Source organism: Biomphalaria glabrata, chromosome 16 (genome assembly GCF_947242115.1).
Source record: "Biomphalaria glabrata chromosome 16, xgBioGlab47.1, whole genome shotgun sequence".
In the NCBI taxonomy this organism is placed as follows: Eukaryota; Metazoa; Mollusca; class Gastropoda; family Planorbidae; genus Biomphalaria; species Biomphalaria glabrata.
Window position 1 is genome coordinate 25329855 of NC_074726.1, and position 21103 is coordinate 25350957.

A 21103-nucleotide genomic window follows, 5' to 3' on the forward strand; every position below is an offset into this window, starting at 1 on the left:
GTGTTTTAGAAGAGGTTTATTTGTAGAGCATATCTAATATATAAAGCTGAATGTTCTGCATAGAAATCAAAACCGTTTCACCAACCTTGATAAAACTTGGCATAAATGTTCCTTAGATCATAGTGGAGACCGTAATGTATGTTTGATGTATTTTCCACAGCTGGAACCGGATGGAGGGGGGGCTAAAAATAAAATACCTAAATTTATCTCTATTAAAGAGCGAAACTCTTTTACAAATTGGGTTAAATCGCAGGCCGTGGGTTAGATTCAGCTAGTATTTAAATAAAAATTTAAAAAAGGATTAAAAATAGCCATTCCACTGAATGACCTTCCAGACCTCATTTTTCGATCAATCGATCAATAAGGCACTTTACGCAGACAATCGCTTAATCTGGACCACTGAGAAATATCCAGTGATTACTAGATCCAAATTATAACAGAGCCCTTGCAACTATTTCTACTAATTGGATTTCAAATTATGGAAATAAAGAAACGTTGGTTTATTCAATATTTAGCCACAGCAACAAAAATGGCAAAAAGAAACTACATTTTTAAAATAGATTCACAGCCAATAATTAAAGAAGAAAATCCAACATACCTAGGTATAAAATAGAAAGACAAAAGGGCTACACAAAACGAATAGCGGCTTATCTCCCTTTGCAGGGCAGACAATTTCCTTGGGTACTAGACTACAGGTAATTCTCCATAAGAAAGATATATATCCAAATTTCAAAGAGAATTTTTTTTCTAAAAAAATTTTTTGCCAAAGCTTTAAACCGCTGTCGGTTGGCAGCAATCTCATGATGAAGAAGTGTCGCCTGCTAGGAATATGTAAATGCAGCTCTGGATTTACGGAAGTGTGGCAACCATATGGGCCTTACCTCCATAAACTAAAAAAATATACACTTTTTACAACTAACATAGGCATATTATATATATATATATTTTTTTTTTCTAAAAGAAAAGGTTCAATTTAAAATTAATCTTTTTATTTCTTCTAAAATATGAGACACTTTTAGATGAAGATTAAGTTAAGTGTTATTATTCATAAGTGGAACTTCATTACAGGTTTTGAAAAAGTGTAAGGGCCTCCAGTTACTTAAATCCGGCACTGGGTAGAATAGACTGTTTAGTAGGCCTTCTATATCCCACTATTGGCCTAAACTATATTCTTTGAAACAAAAACAACAATCTAAGTGTAAGAACGCCACCTTTACAGCCATAATCTCAATAATGTAAGATTTATTTCCCTTTGACGTATCAAAAACTTAATTAATTACCGCTATTTAATTTTTTTTTATTCATGTTTTGTTAGAAACAAGAATCCAAGAATGGAAAGTGGGAGAAATAACGTGTACAAAATTAATAGACAGAAAGACAAAGTTAATATAAGATTTGTATAAAATAGTATTGAATCTAGAATTAGATATTACCATATATTATATAGATCTATATATATATAGAGAGAGAAAATGATCAAGATTGAGAAGATATAAACAATTGAAGTAACCTCCCCTGGAAGCTCTTCACCTATAAATTGTCAAAGATGATCCACAGTCACTAGCATTTGGCTTGTCATTCATGATTCTTCAGAACGAGATCTAGATCTAGACTAGACTTTTAGAATCTAAGACTCTAATCTAATATATTTATTCTATGTCTCGATCTACTACATCTAGATCTACACTACCCTAGATTTGGAATAGTTGTAAAAGTAATTAAATAGATTCTATTTCTAGATAATTAATAATAATATTATATATAAAATATAAAAATATTGTGCTGTCAGTCACCGTCAGGCGTCAGTGTCACTCACTGTTCTACTGTTCTGTACTCAGTCAGTCTCAGTACAGTGTAAGTGTAGTGTAACTCACTAACTGTAGACTGTAGGAGCATAGTGTAATTCACAGATTTACTAATTGTGTAATTGATAATTCAATTGTAAATTATCTTAGTTATAGTAGTCTAGTAATAGTTGTAGTATATAATATATTGATTTGAATAATATTGTAGTATTATAAGTATAGACTATAGTGGGATAGTCTAGAGTCTAGACTCTGGTACTAGGTAACTAGACCTATATAGTATATTTATACTACCTATTCTGACACTATACTGTTGAGTAACAGTTGAGTATACTAAATACTAAAAACTAATTAGACTAATACCATTATCTATACTTATTTTATACTAACTATAGACTATAGTGATAATAGTATTAATAGTCTATACTCATAATAATAATATGATAAAAAAAAAACGTCTTCAGATCTATATTGACTATATATACAATAGAATAGAATAAAAAATAGATGTCTGTTAGATCTCTACATCTAAACACTAAAACAGTCTTTAGAAGAGACTAAATAGTTAAGTAAAGGCAAAGCAAAAAAAATAAAAATACACTAGTAGCAGTACTAACTATCTCTAAAGTCTAAGTAACACAGGACCTTACTTTTATTTTATTAGTTTGTAAACTACTATCTAGACTCTAGATCTAAACTCATTAAATTTAGAAACCCTTTTGTTTGTTTGTTTGTAAAATGTTTTACAAGTTTCGGATGTTCCTTCAGAGTTGAAGATAGTTTACTTCCTAGTCCAAACCTATCGCAGGATGATGGGGGATGGGAGCGGGCAGGGTTTGAACCCGGGATCATCAATAAATCCAAATGGCAAACCGCATGACCAGGCAGCCGTCCTTTACTGTGTTTAGTGACTTCAGAATAGATTTTATACAATATTATATTAGTTACTAGAGTAAAGTAGCAATTATACATAGACAGATCTAAAAATCCAAAGTATCAAATATTAAACATCTAAATGTCATAAAAGGGAACCATAAGCCAAGCTTTAAATACAAAAAAAATAAACAGATCCTAAAAAAACAAACAAAAAAAAAAGATAAACTTTATAAAGTCACTTTACTGGTTCCATATGCTTGGACAAATTTGTATAAATGCTCCTTCTTCCCTAGTGCCATTGCTATATTGGCTATATACTTTATTTTCAATATTTTGTATGAAGCTATTGCATAAAAACTAAAATTTTGATTTTGGATGTTCGTAGGTCACACAGCTTGTTTCATCAGGGGGGGAAAAGAATGTCAGCAGTTCAAAGTTCATAGGTATGTTGGTATAGCACTTTCGTTGTTAGATAGCAAAGCTTTTTTTTTTTACTATATCACTTAATGTGAATACCATTAAAAGTTTGTATTTAGGTTGAACTGTTACATAGCTTTTCTGTACAAACAGTAAGGGGTTCACTAAATTTTGTGAATTTGTGTAGATTATATATTACAAACACCACTGTTAGGTCAAGAGGCAGGGTTGCATTAAGTAATTTATCACCACAGGGAAGCAAACAAGGTTGCGGTTGGTTAGGTGATTTATAGATGCAGTGAAAGTGCCTTGTGATGGGTTGAGTTTTATAGAGAGGCGTCGGAACTGTCAATACAAATGGGCTACTCAATTTTAAGCAACAAAATTCTAACAATTAAACAATATCCTCTACAATTACAACAATCCAATATCTTGAGAAAAAAATACAATAAACTTACCCACTAAAAAATGGATACATGACAAAGGTTTTTCAACAGCAACAACATCTGATATTAGACTAAACAGTACTTAAGTCAATATATAACATCCTTCTCTAACAAGGCTACTTGCCTTCTATATATACACATTACACACTGGTCATTCTTGCAAATCAAAACATTGAGGGGTCATTCACAACAGAGGTCAATTGGAGTCATCCAGTCAAAAAGTCACTATAAACAGACTAAAAAAAGTATGAAGATACTTTCTATATGGCTATCTCCTTAACTCATTAACATTGATCTCTGACCTACTCTTAGGGTGACTATATTGTAACTACTTTTTTAAGTTAACTTACTTCTTACATAGCTACTACATTGACTGTCTAAAATCTCACACTCTCCGGTCATTCCCTAACTTTCAGGCTCTATCTTCAACAAATTCACAATTAATAATAATAACAATAAGGTTACTATTTTATCCTGTGACACCTACTTCTTACAATTTATTTCAGTATGGTTTAAATAAAACATCACAGCCAATAAATTTATTACTGTAACTAGTAAACTTGCTCAAGGCTCAATGTGCTGTTAACACCATTGTTTATGTTTGTGTTAGAATTCATGAAAGGAAAATTAAAACATTTTAACATTTTCTTCTTAGATAATTGAGCTCCATTTTTGAAAGAAATTACACAAAAATTGTCAAAAGATTTTCATGTTTTATTACTATGGCACTAGTATGTTTTGCTTTGTTTTATATGTTTGGGATAAACCTTCAGAATTAAAAATTATTATATCCTAATCCTATCTATTGCTTTGCTAAGTTCTAGGCTAGGTTCTTAGTCCAGATTATGCATTGGTGGCTATTCCTCATGGGGTATACAAGGCTGAAGCAAAGACAAAAGCTTTTCAACTTTTGTATTTTGACATTCAACCCATTATTGATATTCAACACATTATTAATTGACAGACTATATTTTCATTAGCTCTTCTCATTTTGACTGAATTTGGATGCTGAATTGCTTCCGCCTGTGGTATTTGAAAAACAACATTAAATAAATATTGTATTAATTAATAAAACTCCACTATTGCAGGGGATGAACCTTCATAAAGGTAATAAGAAATGGTATCTTGAGTACAAAAGATTGAGAAATTAGCTTTACCAACATAAAGTACAAGTAAAAAAAATTTTGTTGACTACTTAGACTAAGCTGGGGTAGAGTTAAACAGTTGCTTAGAACATGTACATATAGGCCTAATAAATAAACCTAAAAAGATGTTACTATTAAGACTTCTTGATACAAGAGTTTTTCACACTCAGTTTTTCAGGGCTTTTTGTGACTATTTTGTTGACACTAGTTGTTTAATGTTGACATCTGTCTTCCCCTTACCTTTTATACATTAGTTCTGCCTTCTATCCAAGTGAGCTCTTCTTTTGTTTGGGGTCCTCCTTTTATAGACTTGAGCTCAGGTCATAGGTAGCCATTAGCTTAGTAACAGCAGTTTTGAAGTCTGGGGATTTAAACAAAGTTTAGCTGTCACACTGAGATCACAGTGAAATCACACTCTGTTCATTTACAGTTCATTATAAGTAATACAGGTGTTAGTTATGACTAAAATAGGCATTTGGTCTGTTAAAAAGTTGTCAACATTATTCTTGAAAGTGTTTTAAATGATTACCGTGCAGTTCATTTCTTTCTATATAATCAATAATGCCAAAATATATTAGAAAGTAAATCCCCCATTTGGTTGCCAAGTTGAAAGTTCATTTTTTTTTTAAATTGAAAATTCTCAAAAAAGTTTATATAGTTAATAACACCAAAGCTTATTAGAAAGTAAAATTCCATATAGTTGCCAAGTTGAAGGATGTCTATGAGATAAAAAGACAAAAACTTAAAATTATTGTTTCCACAGAATTTTGGATTTGGAGACTTGCAATGCCTTAAGCCCTAAAAACCCTTACAAAAGTCATGAAATTAATTTGTTTGTTATGATAATTTGCCTTTGTTCAATATGCTATATTTTTTTTTCCTCAGTTGCTTTAGTCATTAGTCAATAATTTGCTTCTATCTGATTTCCGTCCTATTTAACTTTGTGATATTTCTACAAGAATGTATCAGTTTGAGGCACCCAGCGGATGTAAAACAACCAATTCACTCATTGCTCTGGTAAGTTTACTGCCTTTTTTTTCTGCAATTGAACTAAGTATGTGTGTTTAAGAATACATTTGTGAAATGTAGGTCTAATAATAAAGAATTATTCTTTGAGACCTTATGCCATAATGGTTGCATTTGCAAGTCTCCCCTGCTTTACTTACATTCTCAATGTGCTTTTTCTATTAGAGCAGTCCTCTCCTTTGGTGGTGGCTGAGAGGTTAAGCATTTGGCTTCTGAACCTGGGGTCCTGGGTTTGAATCTCAGTGAAGGCTGTGATTTTAAATTTCAGGGTGCCCCTGAGTCCACCCAACTCTAATGGCTACTTAACTTAAGTTGAGGAAAGTAAAGGTGGTTGGTCATTGTGCTAGCCACATAACTGTTGGCCAAAGAAACAGATGATCTTAACATCATCTGCCCTATAGATTGAAAGGTCTGAAAGGGGAACTTTACATTTTTGTACTACTTTTTATGGCATTTTGTTTAATGGCAGTGTTTACTGGCCAGCACAATAGTAAACAAACTTTGTTTTTCTTACGTTTCTAGAGTGGCCTTTAAGGGTCAAGCATGCACATTTTTATGATCCTTGACATAAGGGAAAGATTTTACCTTGAGGAGAGATTGACTCTTCACAGAACTCTCTGTCCAAAGGTCTCTATCATCTAGAAGATCATATGCTCTTATCCCATTTTTATTAGACAGGTTTCCTTGAGTCGCACTGGTTTTACCCCTACCTGTCAGGGTCAAGCACATGAGAGATTTCCCTAATTCTTATACTGTACTGCCACTAACCATGAAAGTGCAGTCACTGCAGCGCATGGCCCCAATGAGGAACAGCATGGCAGATGGGATGGTTTATTGGAGTCTTTCTTACATCCTCCCAAAAAGCAACGCCTGTTTGCTAGAACATACTGTATATTAGGAATTAGGTGGATTAAAAAGATATCTACTGTCAATTTGTGGGAAAGTATCATCATCTTTTCCCACCATATCTAAGGTTTACATTAAGAGTTGAGGTTGGACTGAGAAATGTTCTTAAATCCTGAGTTTAAATGCCAGTTTTCCAAAAACCCATAAAATCCTAGTTAGTCAAGATCTATACTACTTGCTCAATAACATCATGATTAAATTCTTCATCTCATGGTTTTAGACTAAAATTAGATGCAGCTGCTTTATCGCATTAATGACTGGTGAAGATGTTTAGGGACCAATAGTTAAAATTTTTTTGGCCAGCATGATGTCCAACCACCTTCACAGAACACAGTTTTTCTCATTTTCTACATTTCGGACGTTCAGAGTTGAAGATTTTTACTTCCCTCCCCCCAAAAAAAAACACAGGATGGTGTGAGATGGCAGCAGACATAGTTTGATCTTGGGACCATCAAGTCAGCGCATGGAGCTTTAACATTTTTTTAAAATATTTGGCTGAAAGATTAGAAAGTGTAATACTATCTTTAATAAATATATGTGCTTCAAAACTTATTTTCTGAAAATGATTGTGTAGTAATTGGGGCAAGAGTTTTTACCCATGCTTCTTATTTCACATTTGAGGAAAGTTTTAACTTAAGACACTGCTTCTCATTTTGGCTTCTCAAACATTTATTTCCACAGGTTCCAGAACTAGGCAATGCCAATGTACATATAAAAAATCAAAAATTTGTAGAACAAGCCATAAGAACAATGATGAAAGATGCCCACCACAAACTTCAGGTTAGACAAATGACTTAGAAAAAAACAACACAACTTTTATGATCTTTATAAAATAATCATATTAACTCTTAAGACTGACTGATGGTGTATAGTAATGACACATTGGTACTGCTTCTAATATATATCAGTACCATTATGCTAAAAACAAAAGAATCGATTTTTAGAGATTTTCAAAATTAATGTTTTAGTTTTCATTGATTTTTCTAATAAAACTAATTTAAAGAAAAACCTTTAGCCGGATTGCTTTGTAGAATTTGTTGTTATCAAACATTCCATCCTTGACCTAAGCAAGATCTGATGTAAAATTGTGAGCTGTTTACTAAATTTAGTAAAAGAATCCTCTTAAAATGTGTTTTTTTCTTGTACTTCTATAGTCCAACCTTTGGCCTTCAAGTGTGGCTTAGATATTGGTTTGGTGGAACTGTTATCACTGGCAGGAGAAGGGTCAAAGGCCAGTAACTAGCGCCTAAACCAGTAATGGAAGGAGAAGGGAAACTCTGAATTCAAACCTCGGCCTTCCCAAACATGGGAAGACTTTGGGAGTTGTCGCTGGGGAAAATCAGGAGTCTGTGACCCTGGCAGAGCCTGCGATGCAGCTGATCCAAAATCTTATTGTCACTTTGGACACAACAGCTGTTTCTTATTGTCACTTTGGACACAACAGCTGTGTGGGCTTAATTGTTCTGACCATAGTTAATGCGCAGGCATTCATGTCATTTTCTATGAGATGATCCATAGTCACTGCCTGACTGAATGAGGCCTTATCAACTTCTATTTCATATTAAAAAGCCAATTCTGCTGTATGTCTTGAAATTTCTTTTTGTTTAGAAATTACCATTAATATATGGATTTTAAATAATGCCATGCAAATGCAAATAGGGTAATTCTTTTTTTAATGTAAACAACCTGTGGTGAAAGTGATGAGCTGGGGGCTGAAAAGCTGTGATTGAAAATTTCTGATGGGGTCAGGATTTTTATTAGCGATTTTATGATGTCCCTGGTGCTATTCTGCTCTGTTGGGTACACATGTACAAAATAAAGGGGTTGATCATTGTGCTGGTTACATGACACTCTGTAAACTATAAGCCATGGAAATCTAGACCACAGACTTCAGATACAAAGGAAAATTATTTTATGTCGATGGCATTATTTATAGATTTAAACAAAAATAAATTCTTTAGTTTTTCCAAACTTGTAGTATTATTTCAGGCTGCATGATACAGGGCATGGAAATCAGAATGTCTGATTGATTTGACTGAATTTCAAATACTGTTGACAAAATTGCATTATAGTATTATTTTATGTAAACATCCTTTATTGAATGGTACTAAGACTTTTAAGTAAAGGACTTGGAAATTCTTGCGTAAGGAGTCCAAAAAAAAAAGATTTATGATAAATAATCTGTTTTTAATAAAAACACCATGAAAGAAAATGTATGAATCACTTAAAGAAAAAGCCCATGAAATTTTGATGATTTGACTTCTTTGGTTCTATCCATGAGCTAAATGTTTTAAATATTGAGTTCTGCATTTCATTTGTCTTTTTTTTTTTTGTTGTTTTTAAATTCTTTAGGGACAAGTTTTTCCTTGTTCTTTGGCTATTTTTCTGTTTGTCTTTTCTGTTGTTTTTTTGCCCTTGCCATTAGCAATGTTCTTTTTACCTTGGGTTTCTCTTACAATCCTACTTTTTAACTCAACTGTTATGCTGCTTTTTAAAAAAAAATACTTTTGGCTCAAGTCTAGTTTTGAGAGTTATCTCCCCCATCCTGTCTTGTTCCAATAGGTGGTTGCAGACTTTGACTGGACACTAACCACACACTCAAAAAATGGAAAAACTTGCAGCACGACCCACAGTAAGTCCCTTTCTCCACCTGCATGGCGACTGCTTGGATTGTACTCATCCCCCGATGTGTGACTAATATTTGTTTATATGTATATTGAGTTTGTGTACTCTTTGTCTCCTAGGTTGTGGCAGATTTTGATCGCACACTATCTAAATACTCTGAAAATGGCAAGCTCTGCTGCACTACGCACAGTGAGTGGATAGTGTGTGTGTCCCAAACTTTTCATCCAGAACTTTGTTTCTTTTTGTGTGTTTATTTTATGTCATTCCAATATGGTATCAAAATACAAAAGAACATTTTAATCACTTACAGTACCGACTCTTCGGTTCAAAAGATTTAATCAGTTCATAAAATACAAAATTAAAATTTATAAATAATTTAGTAACAATGTTTTGTTAATTTTATAATATTGTGTAAACAATTATTCTTTTTTGTCGAAATATGTTTTTGTTTACTGAATTTCTTTTGAATTTTGATACCATGTAATGACTATTAAAAAAAAACTAGTTTGATGAATCAGCAGTTAATGTTAGTTTTTGAGTAGATAATATACTAACATTAATGTAACTCAACACAAAAGTTAGTGCGGTCTTTCAAAAGTATTAGATGCATGTAGATTTAGATGCTAAACAAAGCTAATCTTCTTATATACTTCCATTGTAAAATTCATTTAGCATCAGCAAGATAGTAGAAAGTCAATCATTTGATCAATCGGTCTCTCTTTGGGTAAATTTGGAGCCTGTCATGAATTTTTACTTTGACCAAAATTTTGTCTGCTATCGTAAATTGCATGGACATTCAGAACAGTATAAATTTAAAATCAAACCTTTAAAACTGGTTACCATAAGAGTCTTGACCTGTTTTGTAGGGGTCCATTAGGTTGAAGCTTTAAAATAATTCACATTATTGTTCTTAGAATGAAATGTCATGTGATTGATCTTCTAGGTCTATTTTCTAACAACAAAATAATTTCCTCTCATCCAATTGGCAAAGCTAAGTTTTTTAGACTGCTGATCTGTGTTTTTTTTAAATGTGCATTAGTATCTTCCTTCAAGTGTAGATCTCCTTACTCCTTTTGCTAAAAAACTTGTGTTTCTTTGATTTGCTTCCCCCTCCGTTTTTTTTAAAATTTTTTATATTTTAAAGTAATCCTCTATTTTGTTTATTTTATTGTTATTTATCTCTTTATGCAAACTATAACAGAAGTATACGTTTTATGAAGTTAAGAGATGTTTAATGTTGGTTTACATAGTTGCTACTCTAGACTTCTAAGTTTTGTCTAGAGTTTATTCTTGAGAACAATTAGATTTTATGAAATTCATTGAACATATTTTCTTGGTTTAAAAAAACAAGTTGTATAGCAGAAGTGTACAGCATGGAGAAATTATGAGATAAAAAATAGTACTAGTTTGTTAAGTATTTGTAGTGTCTGCGTTGTTTAAAGTAGTACTCATGTTATGTACTTATGTACTTGTAATGTCTTCCATTAGGACACATAGTTATCATGTTGTGTACTTTTAATGTCTTCCATTAGGACACATAGTTATCATGCTGTGTACTTTTAATGTCTTCCATTTGGACACACAGTTATCATGCTGTGTACTTTTAATGACTTCCATTAGGATATCATGTTATGTACTTGTAGTGTCTTCCATTAGGACACATAGTTATCATGCTGTGTACTTTTAATGACTTCCATTAGGATATCATGTTATGTACTTGTAGTGTCTTCCTTTAGGACACATAGTTATCATGCTGTGTACTTTTAATGACTTCCATTAGGATATCATGTTATGTACATGTAGTGTCTTCCATTAGGACCAATAGTGCTTATGCCATGTTATAAAACTTTGTCATTGTGAACTTAGACATTCACAAATGTACAAACTGCTCCAAAATTTAGACATTCACAAATGTACAAACTGCTCCAAAATTTGTTGAAATCCAAACTGACAGAAATTTTGTATAAAGTATATATGTAAATGTATTTTTCACTTTAAAGCTAAGTATAATTATTACACATGAAATAAATAAATAGAAAGACAAAGGAAGATTAACCTTACAAAGAAAAACAAAACCATTAAAAGACATTAAAAAAATTCAAAATACTGACAAAAATGTATGCATTTGAGAGCTTTTAATAGAACTTACAATCATCAAGACAAGCTACTGTCTATTCATGGACTTGTTTGTTTTAATATCCAGTCCAGGCTCATGCTCATCACACACATTTCATATAAAACATATTCTTTTATTCTTAACATTCAACATCTTTTTTGTTTCCAGGTGTACTGGAAGAGAGCCCAGTAATGCCAGACTATTTCAAAGTTGAGGTTAGACATTGAATGTACCACTCTGTAAATGATGAATTTAGTTTTCTTTGGTTCTTGTAATTGTCAGGGTTTAGAATTATATATGTTGGTCAATAGCTTAACAAAATTAAGGTCCCAGGGTTCAGCCTAAATCTCTTATTAGGACAGTATAGTTGTTTAATGTTTGGAAAGTCATTTCCTTAGAGCAAGTCATTTGCTTATTTCAGGCCACGAAGCTAAAAGATCATTACCTTCCCATAGAATTCGATCACAGCCTAACTATTGAAGAAAAAATACCAAAGATGATTGAATGGTAAGTGTAATCTCACAGTTCTGTGATTATTTGCTAAATTGGTCTTGACCTGACTAGGGAGTGCATTGAAATGATTAACGAGATGATGTTAACAATGGTTCTCATATTTGGATGTAACTCTCTTGTAAAGAAAAAAAATATAGTCTCTTAAAATTATTTTCTTTTTTATAATAAACATTTATACAAAGAATTGGATGGCTGCCTGATTGTCGGTATGCGCGCTGGACTGTTGCTTGAATGTATCGATGGTCCCGGGTTCATACCCTGCCTACTGCCGTCCCCCTGCTGGAGGTTTAGACTAAGACGCAAATTATCTTCAATTCTGAAGGAACGTCCGAAACATGTAAAAACATTTTACAAACACAAATGTCTAAAGTAGCTCTAGTGAGTATGAGCAGTGAGTTTAAACACATCCAAGTGACTTGCTAAAAGTTTTCTTTTTATAAAAAAAACAGGTGCTTAGTGCTTCCTTGAAATTTGATTTTTTATTTCTTAACTCTTTCTCTCTGTAATTATTTTCCACATTCTGAGGGAATTATCCATTTTTTTCTCAATTGTATTTTACTTTTACCCTGCTTATATAAAACTTAAATTTTTGTTGTTGTTTGTTATCAAGAAATGCTGTATATGGTTATAGAATTGAAGGCCAACGCACACCCTTTTATAAAAAAAATAATTGGTTCCATAAAACTTACTAACTTTATAATAACAGTAAAGCATTAGTTTATAAAAGCAGTGAAGCATTAATACCTCTTCATATTGGTGAAACATTGAATTTTATAATAGTGATAAAACATGAAACTTTATGATAGTAGTGAAACAATGAAACTTTATTTTAACAGTGAAGCATTCAAACTGATTAATCATAGTAAAACATTTAATTTTTATAATTGCAGTAAAACATTTAAACTCTATAATAGCAGTAAAAAATTCATTCTTTATAATAGTAGTGAAACATTAAAACTTTATAATAGCAGTGAAACATTTAAACTTTATAATAGCAGTGAAACATACTAACTTTTAAAAAGTGAAACATTCGTGTATAAGAGAGAATTGGCTGTCCAAACAAGCTACGGAAACAAGTGTCAGCTTTTCATGAAAATATGCAGGGCACCGCACAATTTGACAGTTCCGTCTCTAGGCCATTCTCCATCAAGAGGAGAGTAAAACAAGGATGTGTTTTGACTCTAACACTATTCGGCATCTTCTTTTCAGTTATACTCACCAGTGCTTTTAAATCCTTGGAAGATTAAGTAAATATCCACAGTAGATCCAATAGAAAGCTATTTAACATGGAACGCCTTAAAGCCAAAACGAAGAGACGGAGTATCTTGATAAAGGAACTGCTGTTTGCCGATGATGCAGCACTCATATCTCATTCGCAAGAAGGATTGCAGAGACTTGTGAATGCTCTGGCATCTGCTTGTCAAGAGTTTATCCTTACAATAAATCTCTTCAAGACCAAAATCCTGGCACAAAATGTTCCGTAAATACCAGCGATGCACCAGTATTACACATAAAGGGGTCATCATGGTCATCACAGCAACATTAATTAGACATTAATGTAAACAGGGCATCATCAGCATAAGTCATAGGTTTATGTAGCAAATTTTTGCAGACTGTATGGTCACCGTTTTCTTTTTTTTGGAAACTTTTTATGATTGTACATACTAATCGATACACAAGATATTTGTTGTCCACAAAACTATTACACCCAATTGATTGAATTTTACCTCATCTGCTTAATGTATTATTTTTAGCTGCCCCCAAAAGGGGAAAAGTCGCTAATAGTTTTGTGTGGAATGTATGTCCGTCTGTCCCGTTTAGATCTCATTAAAATAGAAAAGGTATTGAAAATCCGACATGATATTTTAGACCTTTCAAAGTTCTGATGCAACAGCTTCTTTTTTCTTTTCTGAAAGTGAAAAATTAAATGTTTAAAAATCAACTATGAAAGCAGTTTTTTCATAAAAATACACTATTTCTACAACTATTCACTATTAATAGTAACAAACACATTTATGTAAACGGTTTAAGATTTTTTGTCAAAGAAAAAAAAATTTTTTTTATGAATGTATTGCTAAGTTATGTAAGTTCTGTCATAGTAACTACTACATTTACCAAAAAAAGGTTACTATTTTTTTCAAAGAGAAAAAATCTATTTAATATGCATACAAGTGGAACATAATTTAAAACAACAATTAATAAGTAGTTTTTTCATATTATTGCATGAACTGCAATGTGCAGGGAAAGACATATGAAACATAATTAAAGGAATTTTTTTGTTTTTTAACGGAAATGCTGTTGTTTCTTGTGACTTTGAATAAGAGATTATGCTGTTGTTTCTTGTGACTTTGAATAAGAGATTGACCCTTTACAAAACAATTAGATCAGTTAGATAATCATTATATGACTTCAGTCAGGCCAGGTTCACATCTAGCTTCACCTTCACTTTCACCTATCCCTTGGTCTGCTGAACCGTAGGGGCACCATTAAGGATCTGTCAACATTCTTTCTCCATTCTTCTCTGTCATTTGCCTTTGATAGAATTTCATTCTGATATTCTTTCTGAAAATATTGAAACCTGCCTTTTTACCTGCCTGGGTGTACCACATAGAGGGCCGATTTTGAGTTTGTTTCCACACAAACTGTCTTTGTAACCATGTTTTTGTCTTAAGATATTGAAGCTAAATAATTTATATTGAAAGTGTTTTATTAATTTATAGTTTTTGTGTTACTTGGAAAATTAACAAATACATGCTCTCGCTTTATAGGTGGACCAAAGGTCATGAACTATTAGTTTCCTGTAAGCTGTCCAGGGAAGCTCTGACAAACATCGTAGCTAACTCGAATGCTCGCTTAAGGTAAGAAAAATAACTGCCTCTGGTTGTTGGTTGCTGTTCAATAGTTTGGTCTCATTTGATGCTGAATGGATAATATTTAATTCAAAAGTTCTTAGAACCTCACTTTCTTTCAATAATTATATTTATGAGATGGCATTGACCTTTTTTAATTCAGCAATTTCCTAATGGAACTATTTATATTCCCCATAAGGATATGATTGACAGTATCGTGATGGTGGTTGCATTGTCTACAGTGGGGTGGGGCAATGAAGGATTGAGGCAACATCCTGAGCCCTGACAGAACATAAAGCTTTACTTAAAGTTGAATTTATTTTTCTGTGAATTATTTAATATTTTTTTTATCATTCAGAGATGGTTGCAAAGATTTTTTTGATGAGCTGCACAACCTGGACATCCCGATTTTGATCTTCTCTGCTGGTATTGGAGACATCATCCATCTCGCCATCACTCAGCAGGCAAACTTCTACCGTGAAAACATGAAGATTGTTTCCAATTTTCTCAAATTTGATGAACAGGTAGACCCCCCTTTATTTTTTCATTCAGCAGGCTTCCCTGAGTCAAAAGTAAGCATGAATTTAGGATACTCTTCACAAGGGAGAAGGTAGTCAGAAAAGTAGAAACTTGGTCAACAGTTAACAGATGAGATCAAAGTAGGGTAGTGAATGGTCTCAGAAAGCATATAGTTAGTGTCTCGAACTACAAATTTACTCTGTTCATTGTCAATTAGTCTGTTGTTCACAAAATAAATGTTGCCTTACAGCAGTTCCACCCATCTCCACGCATCATACATTGAAACAGCTAATATAGGATAAAGTTTGGAATCAGTAGTGTCTTAGGTTTTGTCAGGTGTGTGCCACAAGCTGCTAAAGGGATGCTAGCTTCTGATTTTTTTCACAGGGTTCTCTATTGGAACCTTTCTCTTTGTTTGGGCATAGCTGCAAGGCAGTGGATGTTTGAAATCTGAGTTTACCTTCTCTGGTTAGCCAGCCAAAGCTAATGAGATCCTCCTACTTGAAGCTTTACTGATCTAGGTGCCAGTTGCTTGCCTTTGCCCTTTCTGTCTGTGATAACAATTTCGCTGGGCTCAGTATACGAACTGCACTCGAAGAACAGGAGTTGGGCTGGTTGTCAGAGGCTACCATAGGTAATGGGTCGCATGAAACCATGACCACTTCTGTGGATAACATTGCAGAACCTGTCTTTTACTATAAGATAGTTACATTCTACTTGTCTCTATGTGTTAGTCTTGATGTGTTTGTTAATTAAAGACTTTAATTCTAATTCAGGCAACCTGTTCCTTACTTTAAAGGCACTAGGGAAGAAACTGCACTTGTAAGAATCAATCCTAGCTTATAAAATAAGAAATGTGCCTTTATCTTTTTGAGTATTTTATTAGGTTGTGTTTTTTTAATGTGTAATTTATGATTCAGTGTTTTATGTATTATTGCTACTTTACTTTTTAGTGTTTTGTCTTGGAGTGCTTCTGGTTATAGTGTCATCAGTTATAAATCTCATGGCTCTATTTTGAATCGGCTCAAGTTTCTTATTGTTGAGTTGAGGGGACCTAAACATAGAATGCATTGTCTAACATTGGTCAAACCAAGGTTTTAATAGACTTTCAGAATTGTCTTGAAATTCCAGGACTCATAACTTATCAGTCTTGTGTTAAATCTCTTGCCTGTCTTTCCAGGAACTCAAATAGACAGCAACTGAGCATTCATTAGAATTGTACACACTGTCTCTGTTTCAAGGTGTGATAGTAACTAAACACTCATTAGAATTGTCCACATTGTCTCTGTTTTAGGGTCTGATAGCAACTAAACACTCATTAAAATTGTCCACACTGTCTCTGTTTCAGGGTGTGATAGCAACTAAACACTCATTAGAATTGTCCACACTGTCTCTGTTTCAGGGTGTGATAGTTGGCTTTGAGAATGAGCTGATCCATACTTTCAACAAGAATGAGAATGCTATTCACTCCAGTGATTACTTCTTCAACATCAGGCACAGGGAGAACCTCCTGCTGATGGGGGACTCCATTGGTGACCTCCGCATGGCTGAAGGTGCTGATCATGTACTGTGCATGCTGAAGATTGGCTTTCTCAACTTCAAGGTATGACATGAGATCTAGAGGAACTCAAAAGAGATTCATGGTTAGAACACAGCATAGTGAACCATAATAGTTTGGCACACAATATGAATTCATTGATGGAGCAAAAGGACTTTACTCAAAGTAAATTAGTCTAATAACTAATTGAAAGCCATGGTTGATTGGACCCAATAGCTCCTATTTCCAGTTAGGAAAAACCCTTCCCAGGCAAAGATGGATAACCCTGAATTTAAAAAATCCTAAAAAACAAATATTTTGAAAAAATAATGAAATTTAAGATCTAATACTAATTAATAAACAAAAATTTTTTTTACAAAATAGAACGATATGTCTAGTTTAAAAAACTATATACTTTTAAACCTTTAGAATATAGAATATATATAGAAAAGCTCAAAAAAACAACTCATTTTCCCAGGTGGGGGCTTATACACTGGGGCTATGGGCCTGTTGAAAAATTATTTAAGCAATAAAAATCTTCCTGATTTTATTAAAAATAGAATTGATAATCTCCACAATGATTTATAATCAGGCTTGCAACTAGACTAGAAGAAATCTTTTATTTAAAAAGTTTAAAGCAAGTCTATTGAAAAGGGGATTTTAGAAACATTCTACAACGGTTTAGGACAAAAATAAAAAAAAAAAAGGGTTCTGACTGCAGAAAGAACTAATGGATTTGTTTCAGGGAGTCCCAGTAGAGGGGCATTGTGGTATAGAAAGAGAGAAGGTGACATTGCTTGTGAGGATAGCCATGTTTGATCTTATAGTTGATAAGATGATCTTATAAATATAATATCTTTTTTTTAGTGTGGAAGTAGATTAAGAATATATAGGCATTTAAGAAACTTTCTTCCATCCCCCCCCCCCCCCCCCAAAAAAAAAAAACAAACAAAAAAACAAAGAGATTTGGCTAAAGTGCATTGAGCATGCTATAGGAGCCTGGAAGACAGGCTATATATACAAAAGCAATGGCTACCTAGAAGAGGGCTCGAGGTTCGACACCCGACTTGGGCAGAGTTGTGTTTACTGAGCGCCTAAAGGTAGCACGGAAAACCAACTCCTAGATACTCCTTCCCCCCCACTGGTCCACAAATGAGATTGGACCAAAAGCGCTCTGAGCATGCTATAAGCATGAAAGTAGCGCTATATAAAAGCTATAATAATAATAATAATGATAACAATAATAAGTCTCTTTCCCCTATACAGACAAAACCGTAATAGTGCCTCAGTTTTATCAACCTTGTATCCAGTCTTTTAGCTATATTCATGTCCATTTCTTTCCTTGATAGAAGCTAAAATGAAATTTGGGATTTGAAAATATATCCTAAGTTAGATAGTCCTACAAGAGTTGTATTAGTGGAATAGAAAGACCAATCCATACCAAAGAATCATTATAGGAACTTAGTGTTGTCCTCTGTCCATTTTAAGTCAGGATTCTAAGAAACTATAGCTCTCTTGATTGAGAGTTAGGATTGTATGAAACTTCAACTCTCTCCAGTGTAAATTAGGATTGCATGAAACTGTAACTCTCTCCAGTGTAAGTTAGGATTGCATGAAACTGTAACTCTCTCCAGTGTAAGTTGGCATTGTATGAAACTGTAACTCTCTCCTGTGTAAGTTAGGATTGAATGAAAGTATATTTGTTTGCTAATTTTCTTTTCACTGAACTTAATCTCTATTAAGACTGACCCTATACTTGTTGACCTATTTATTCTATTCTGCTCCTCTCTCAATCTCTCCGTCACTATCTTGGCCTCTCATTCAAATGTACTTTTGGATGCTGAACACATTTTTTGGATGGTTGTATTATTTTTCAGGTTGCCGAGAACCTTGACCACTACATGGACAAATTTGACATTGTCATTGTTGAAGATGAATCATTAAAAGTAGTCAACAGTTTGATGAAAACTATACTTGGTGCTTGATTAGAGATCATAATTTATAATTAGGTTTTATATTTATATGTCTGCCACAACAACTGCCATTTGTTTTTAGCCCTTGACTTGTATTGTCTCAGTTAGTATAAATAATTTTTTTTGGGGTGATATATTTGATTAATCAGAAAATATCATTTATACACTCTTTAATGGTTTGGAAAAAAAATTTGTGCATATATATTGCTGTGAAATGGCTGATGGTCTAACTAATAATTTTTTTTCTCCACACAATTGTTTTTTTGTTTGTTTGTTTTTTTAGTTAGTTTAGAAAATAATTAACATTTTCAGTAAATTAAATAAAAAATTGAATTTTTTTTTTTTTTAACAATTTCTGTCCATAGTCAACAAATTTTTAATATATATATTTTTTTTGTTCAGCAAGTTAAGTTGAGAAAAGTTGGCATTAGTCTGTTTGAATTTATATCAGATAGATGTCTAATTTCTGTTTGCCCGGCTCTGTTGGAAGAAGTGAGCTGGAATAAATAGTGCTCTAGTAAATGTGCTGGCCTCTAGATCTCCTCATCAACATACTGAAACTCTATTTTAAAAACAATGACATTGCTTGTGCATCTTTGAATAAGGATGTAGTGGTTACCTACTATTGTTGTATAGTAATGATACTTAAATCATGGCCCGTGGGCCATTTCTGGCTCCTTGTCTATGTCTATAGAAATGTTTATTTCCACCAGGCTAAAGATGGTTGGGCATCACAGGTGTACATGACTATACCGGTATCAGAACTAGTGACTTCATGGGTTTAGACTATAGAAAACATCATTAAGAACATATAATAAAGTTTATTCCTAAAATTTCTAACATTGTTTTTGAGGAATGTAAATGTGTGAAATTAGTCACTTTTTTTAGTGTAATTATATACAAACTAAATTCTTATTTTTCAATGGGCGCCTGATATTTATTATTGATCAAGTATGTAACAAGTTTATTATAAAAAAAGTTATATTGATACAATTTAATCCTAGTGTACTATCAATGCCAGGGGGTAGGGTTTGCAAAAAATACTATGCAAATGTGTAGCCTAGTCAGAACGTCTCCTTTAAGTTTAACAACAATATACCAAATACCGGTATTAATAGTAGGTTAAATGAAAAGATGCCAAAATCCTTTTGGTTATAGTTGAAAGAATCTACAATTAGATTCTGTCTGTTGTTGTTTTTTTTTCACGTTTCCTGACATGAAGCAAAGATCAAGTTTGTTTTAAACTGAAGTATTTGTATTTTTATTTTTTTTTGTGGGGCTCAGAGTTTTCGACATCATTATGTAACACTGAGAAGAGGGGCACATTGAAATGCAACCAATTACACTCTGGCCACATTTTAGCTTTGTGTGTGCAATATTTTTTGTTCAAGGGCTAGAGGCTTTAAAAGTTCTAGTCTGATTACTTTTATAAATGCAAGTTAGGAGTCAGGTGGTATAGGGTAAACCAATCTAGTGCTAATCATATGTGTAGATAATCTATTAATCTGTTCTTCTTACTTAATAACTTGAGTCAAATGTGGTGCTAGTGTCTCCCCTTGGCTGAATTCATTTAATTTTTAGCTTTTATTATTTGATTTCAATCTACTGACACTTATCTAATACTCAATGGCATTTTACTTTGATTTTGCTTCTTGTAAATTCTTTGTATATATTTTTTAAATATTTCACTATAGTTTTTTTTTTTTTTAATCTTTAAACATTTTAATGAATAGATTTGCAGGCTGTTATGTAATATCATTAGGCAAGTCTAAAGAATATACATTTATATTGACAGTAATGTCTAAAGTTGACTGTAAACACTTTGAATGCATATATTACTACATGAAGTGAGTACTACTAATGTACGCTGGATAAAAACAAACTATTGCTTGATACATTACTCAGTTTTAACTAGTGTAAAGATAGTCTGCTGTTACAAGATGTCTGGATTTAGGAGTACTCTCATAGTGAACGGAGATGTTGATTTTTATACTATCGCTGCCTTTGACCCTCTTTATTTTATCTCTTCAAACCGCTGTCCTTTTATTTTGCACCTTTATAAAAGTACCATCATTTGAAGCTGACAATCTCAGATGTGAAAATTGAAATAAAATTACGTTTTATACCAGTTTTTTGTTTTGTATTGAAGAATGAGCCGTACAGTTGATAAACAAATTCAGACCCAGCACTAACACAAAATCATAGTATTATAAGTGGCTGTATAATTGTTTCGTCTTTGCAATTTTATGAGTAAACTAGCTGGATAAAGACCCGTAGCCTGCTGGTCTTAGTTTGGGTATTACTGATCTACTGGATTAAATTTAGATGTATGTGAAATGTGGAGAATGTT

At 32.9% G+C, this 21103-nt stretch overlaps 1 protein-coding gene across 5 annotated transcripts; it reads left to right on the top strand.

Moving 5' to 3' along the window:
* The first annotated feature begins 1550 nt into the window (after positions 1 to 1550).
* On the top strand, positions 1551 to 20881 carry LOC106060312 (cytosolic 5'-nucleotidase 3A-like). 5 transcript variants are annotated; one of them, XM_056013989.1, is made up of 11 exons: positions 1551 to 1714; positions 3067 to 3124; positions 5575 to 5706; positions 7303 to 7401; positions 9184 to 9253; positions 11531 to 11577; positions 11784 to 11869; positions 14644 to 14733; positions 15083 to 15248; positions 16646 to 16846; positions 18658 to 20881. In XM_056013989.1, the coding sequence occupies exons 3-11, from the start codon at positions 5650 to 5652 to the stop codon at positions 18763 to 18765; spliced, it is 924 nt and encodes a 307-aa protein (XP_055869964.1). In that variant the 5' UTR covers positions 1551 to 1714; positions 3067 to 3124; positions 5575 to 5649; the 3' UTR covers positions 18766 to 20881. The 5 variants fall into 5 exon arrangements, with proteins under 5 accessions (XP_055869964.1, XP_055869963.1, XP_055869967.1 ...); XM_056013988.1 differs by lacking the exon at positions 9184 to 9253 and adding an exon at positions 9366 to 9435; XM_056013990.1 differs by lacking the exons at positions 1551 to 1714; positions 9184 to 9253 and adding exons at positions 1766 to 1854; positions 9366 to 9435.
* The last annotated feature ends 222 nt before the right edge of the window (positions 20882 to 21103 follow it).

Bases quoted from the DNA above. Each gene is read 5' to 3' on its own strand.
- LOC106060312 (XM_056013989.1), top strand. From the start codon at position 5,650: ATGTATCAGTTTGAGGCACCCAGCGGATGTAAAACAACCAATTCACTC. The intron at 9,254-11,530 runs GTAAGTCCCTTT...TTTTGTTTCCAG, and splicing joins AACTTGCAGCACGACCCACA to GTGTACTGGAAGAGAGCCCA. The intron at 11,870-14,643 runs GTAAGTGTAATC...CTCGCTTTATAG, and splicing joins ATACCAAAGATGATTGAATG to GTGGACCAAAGGTCATGAAC.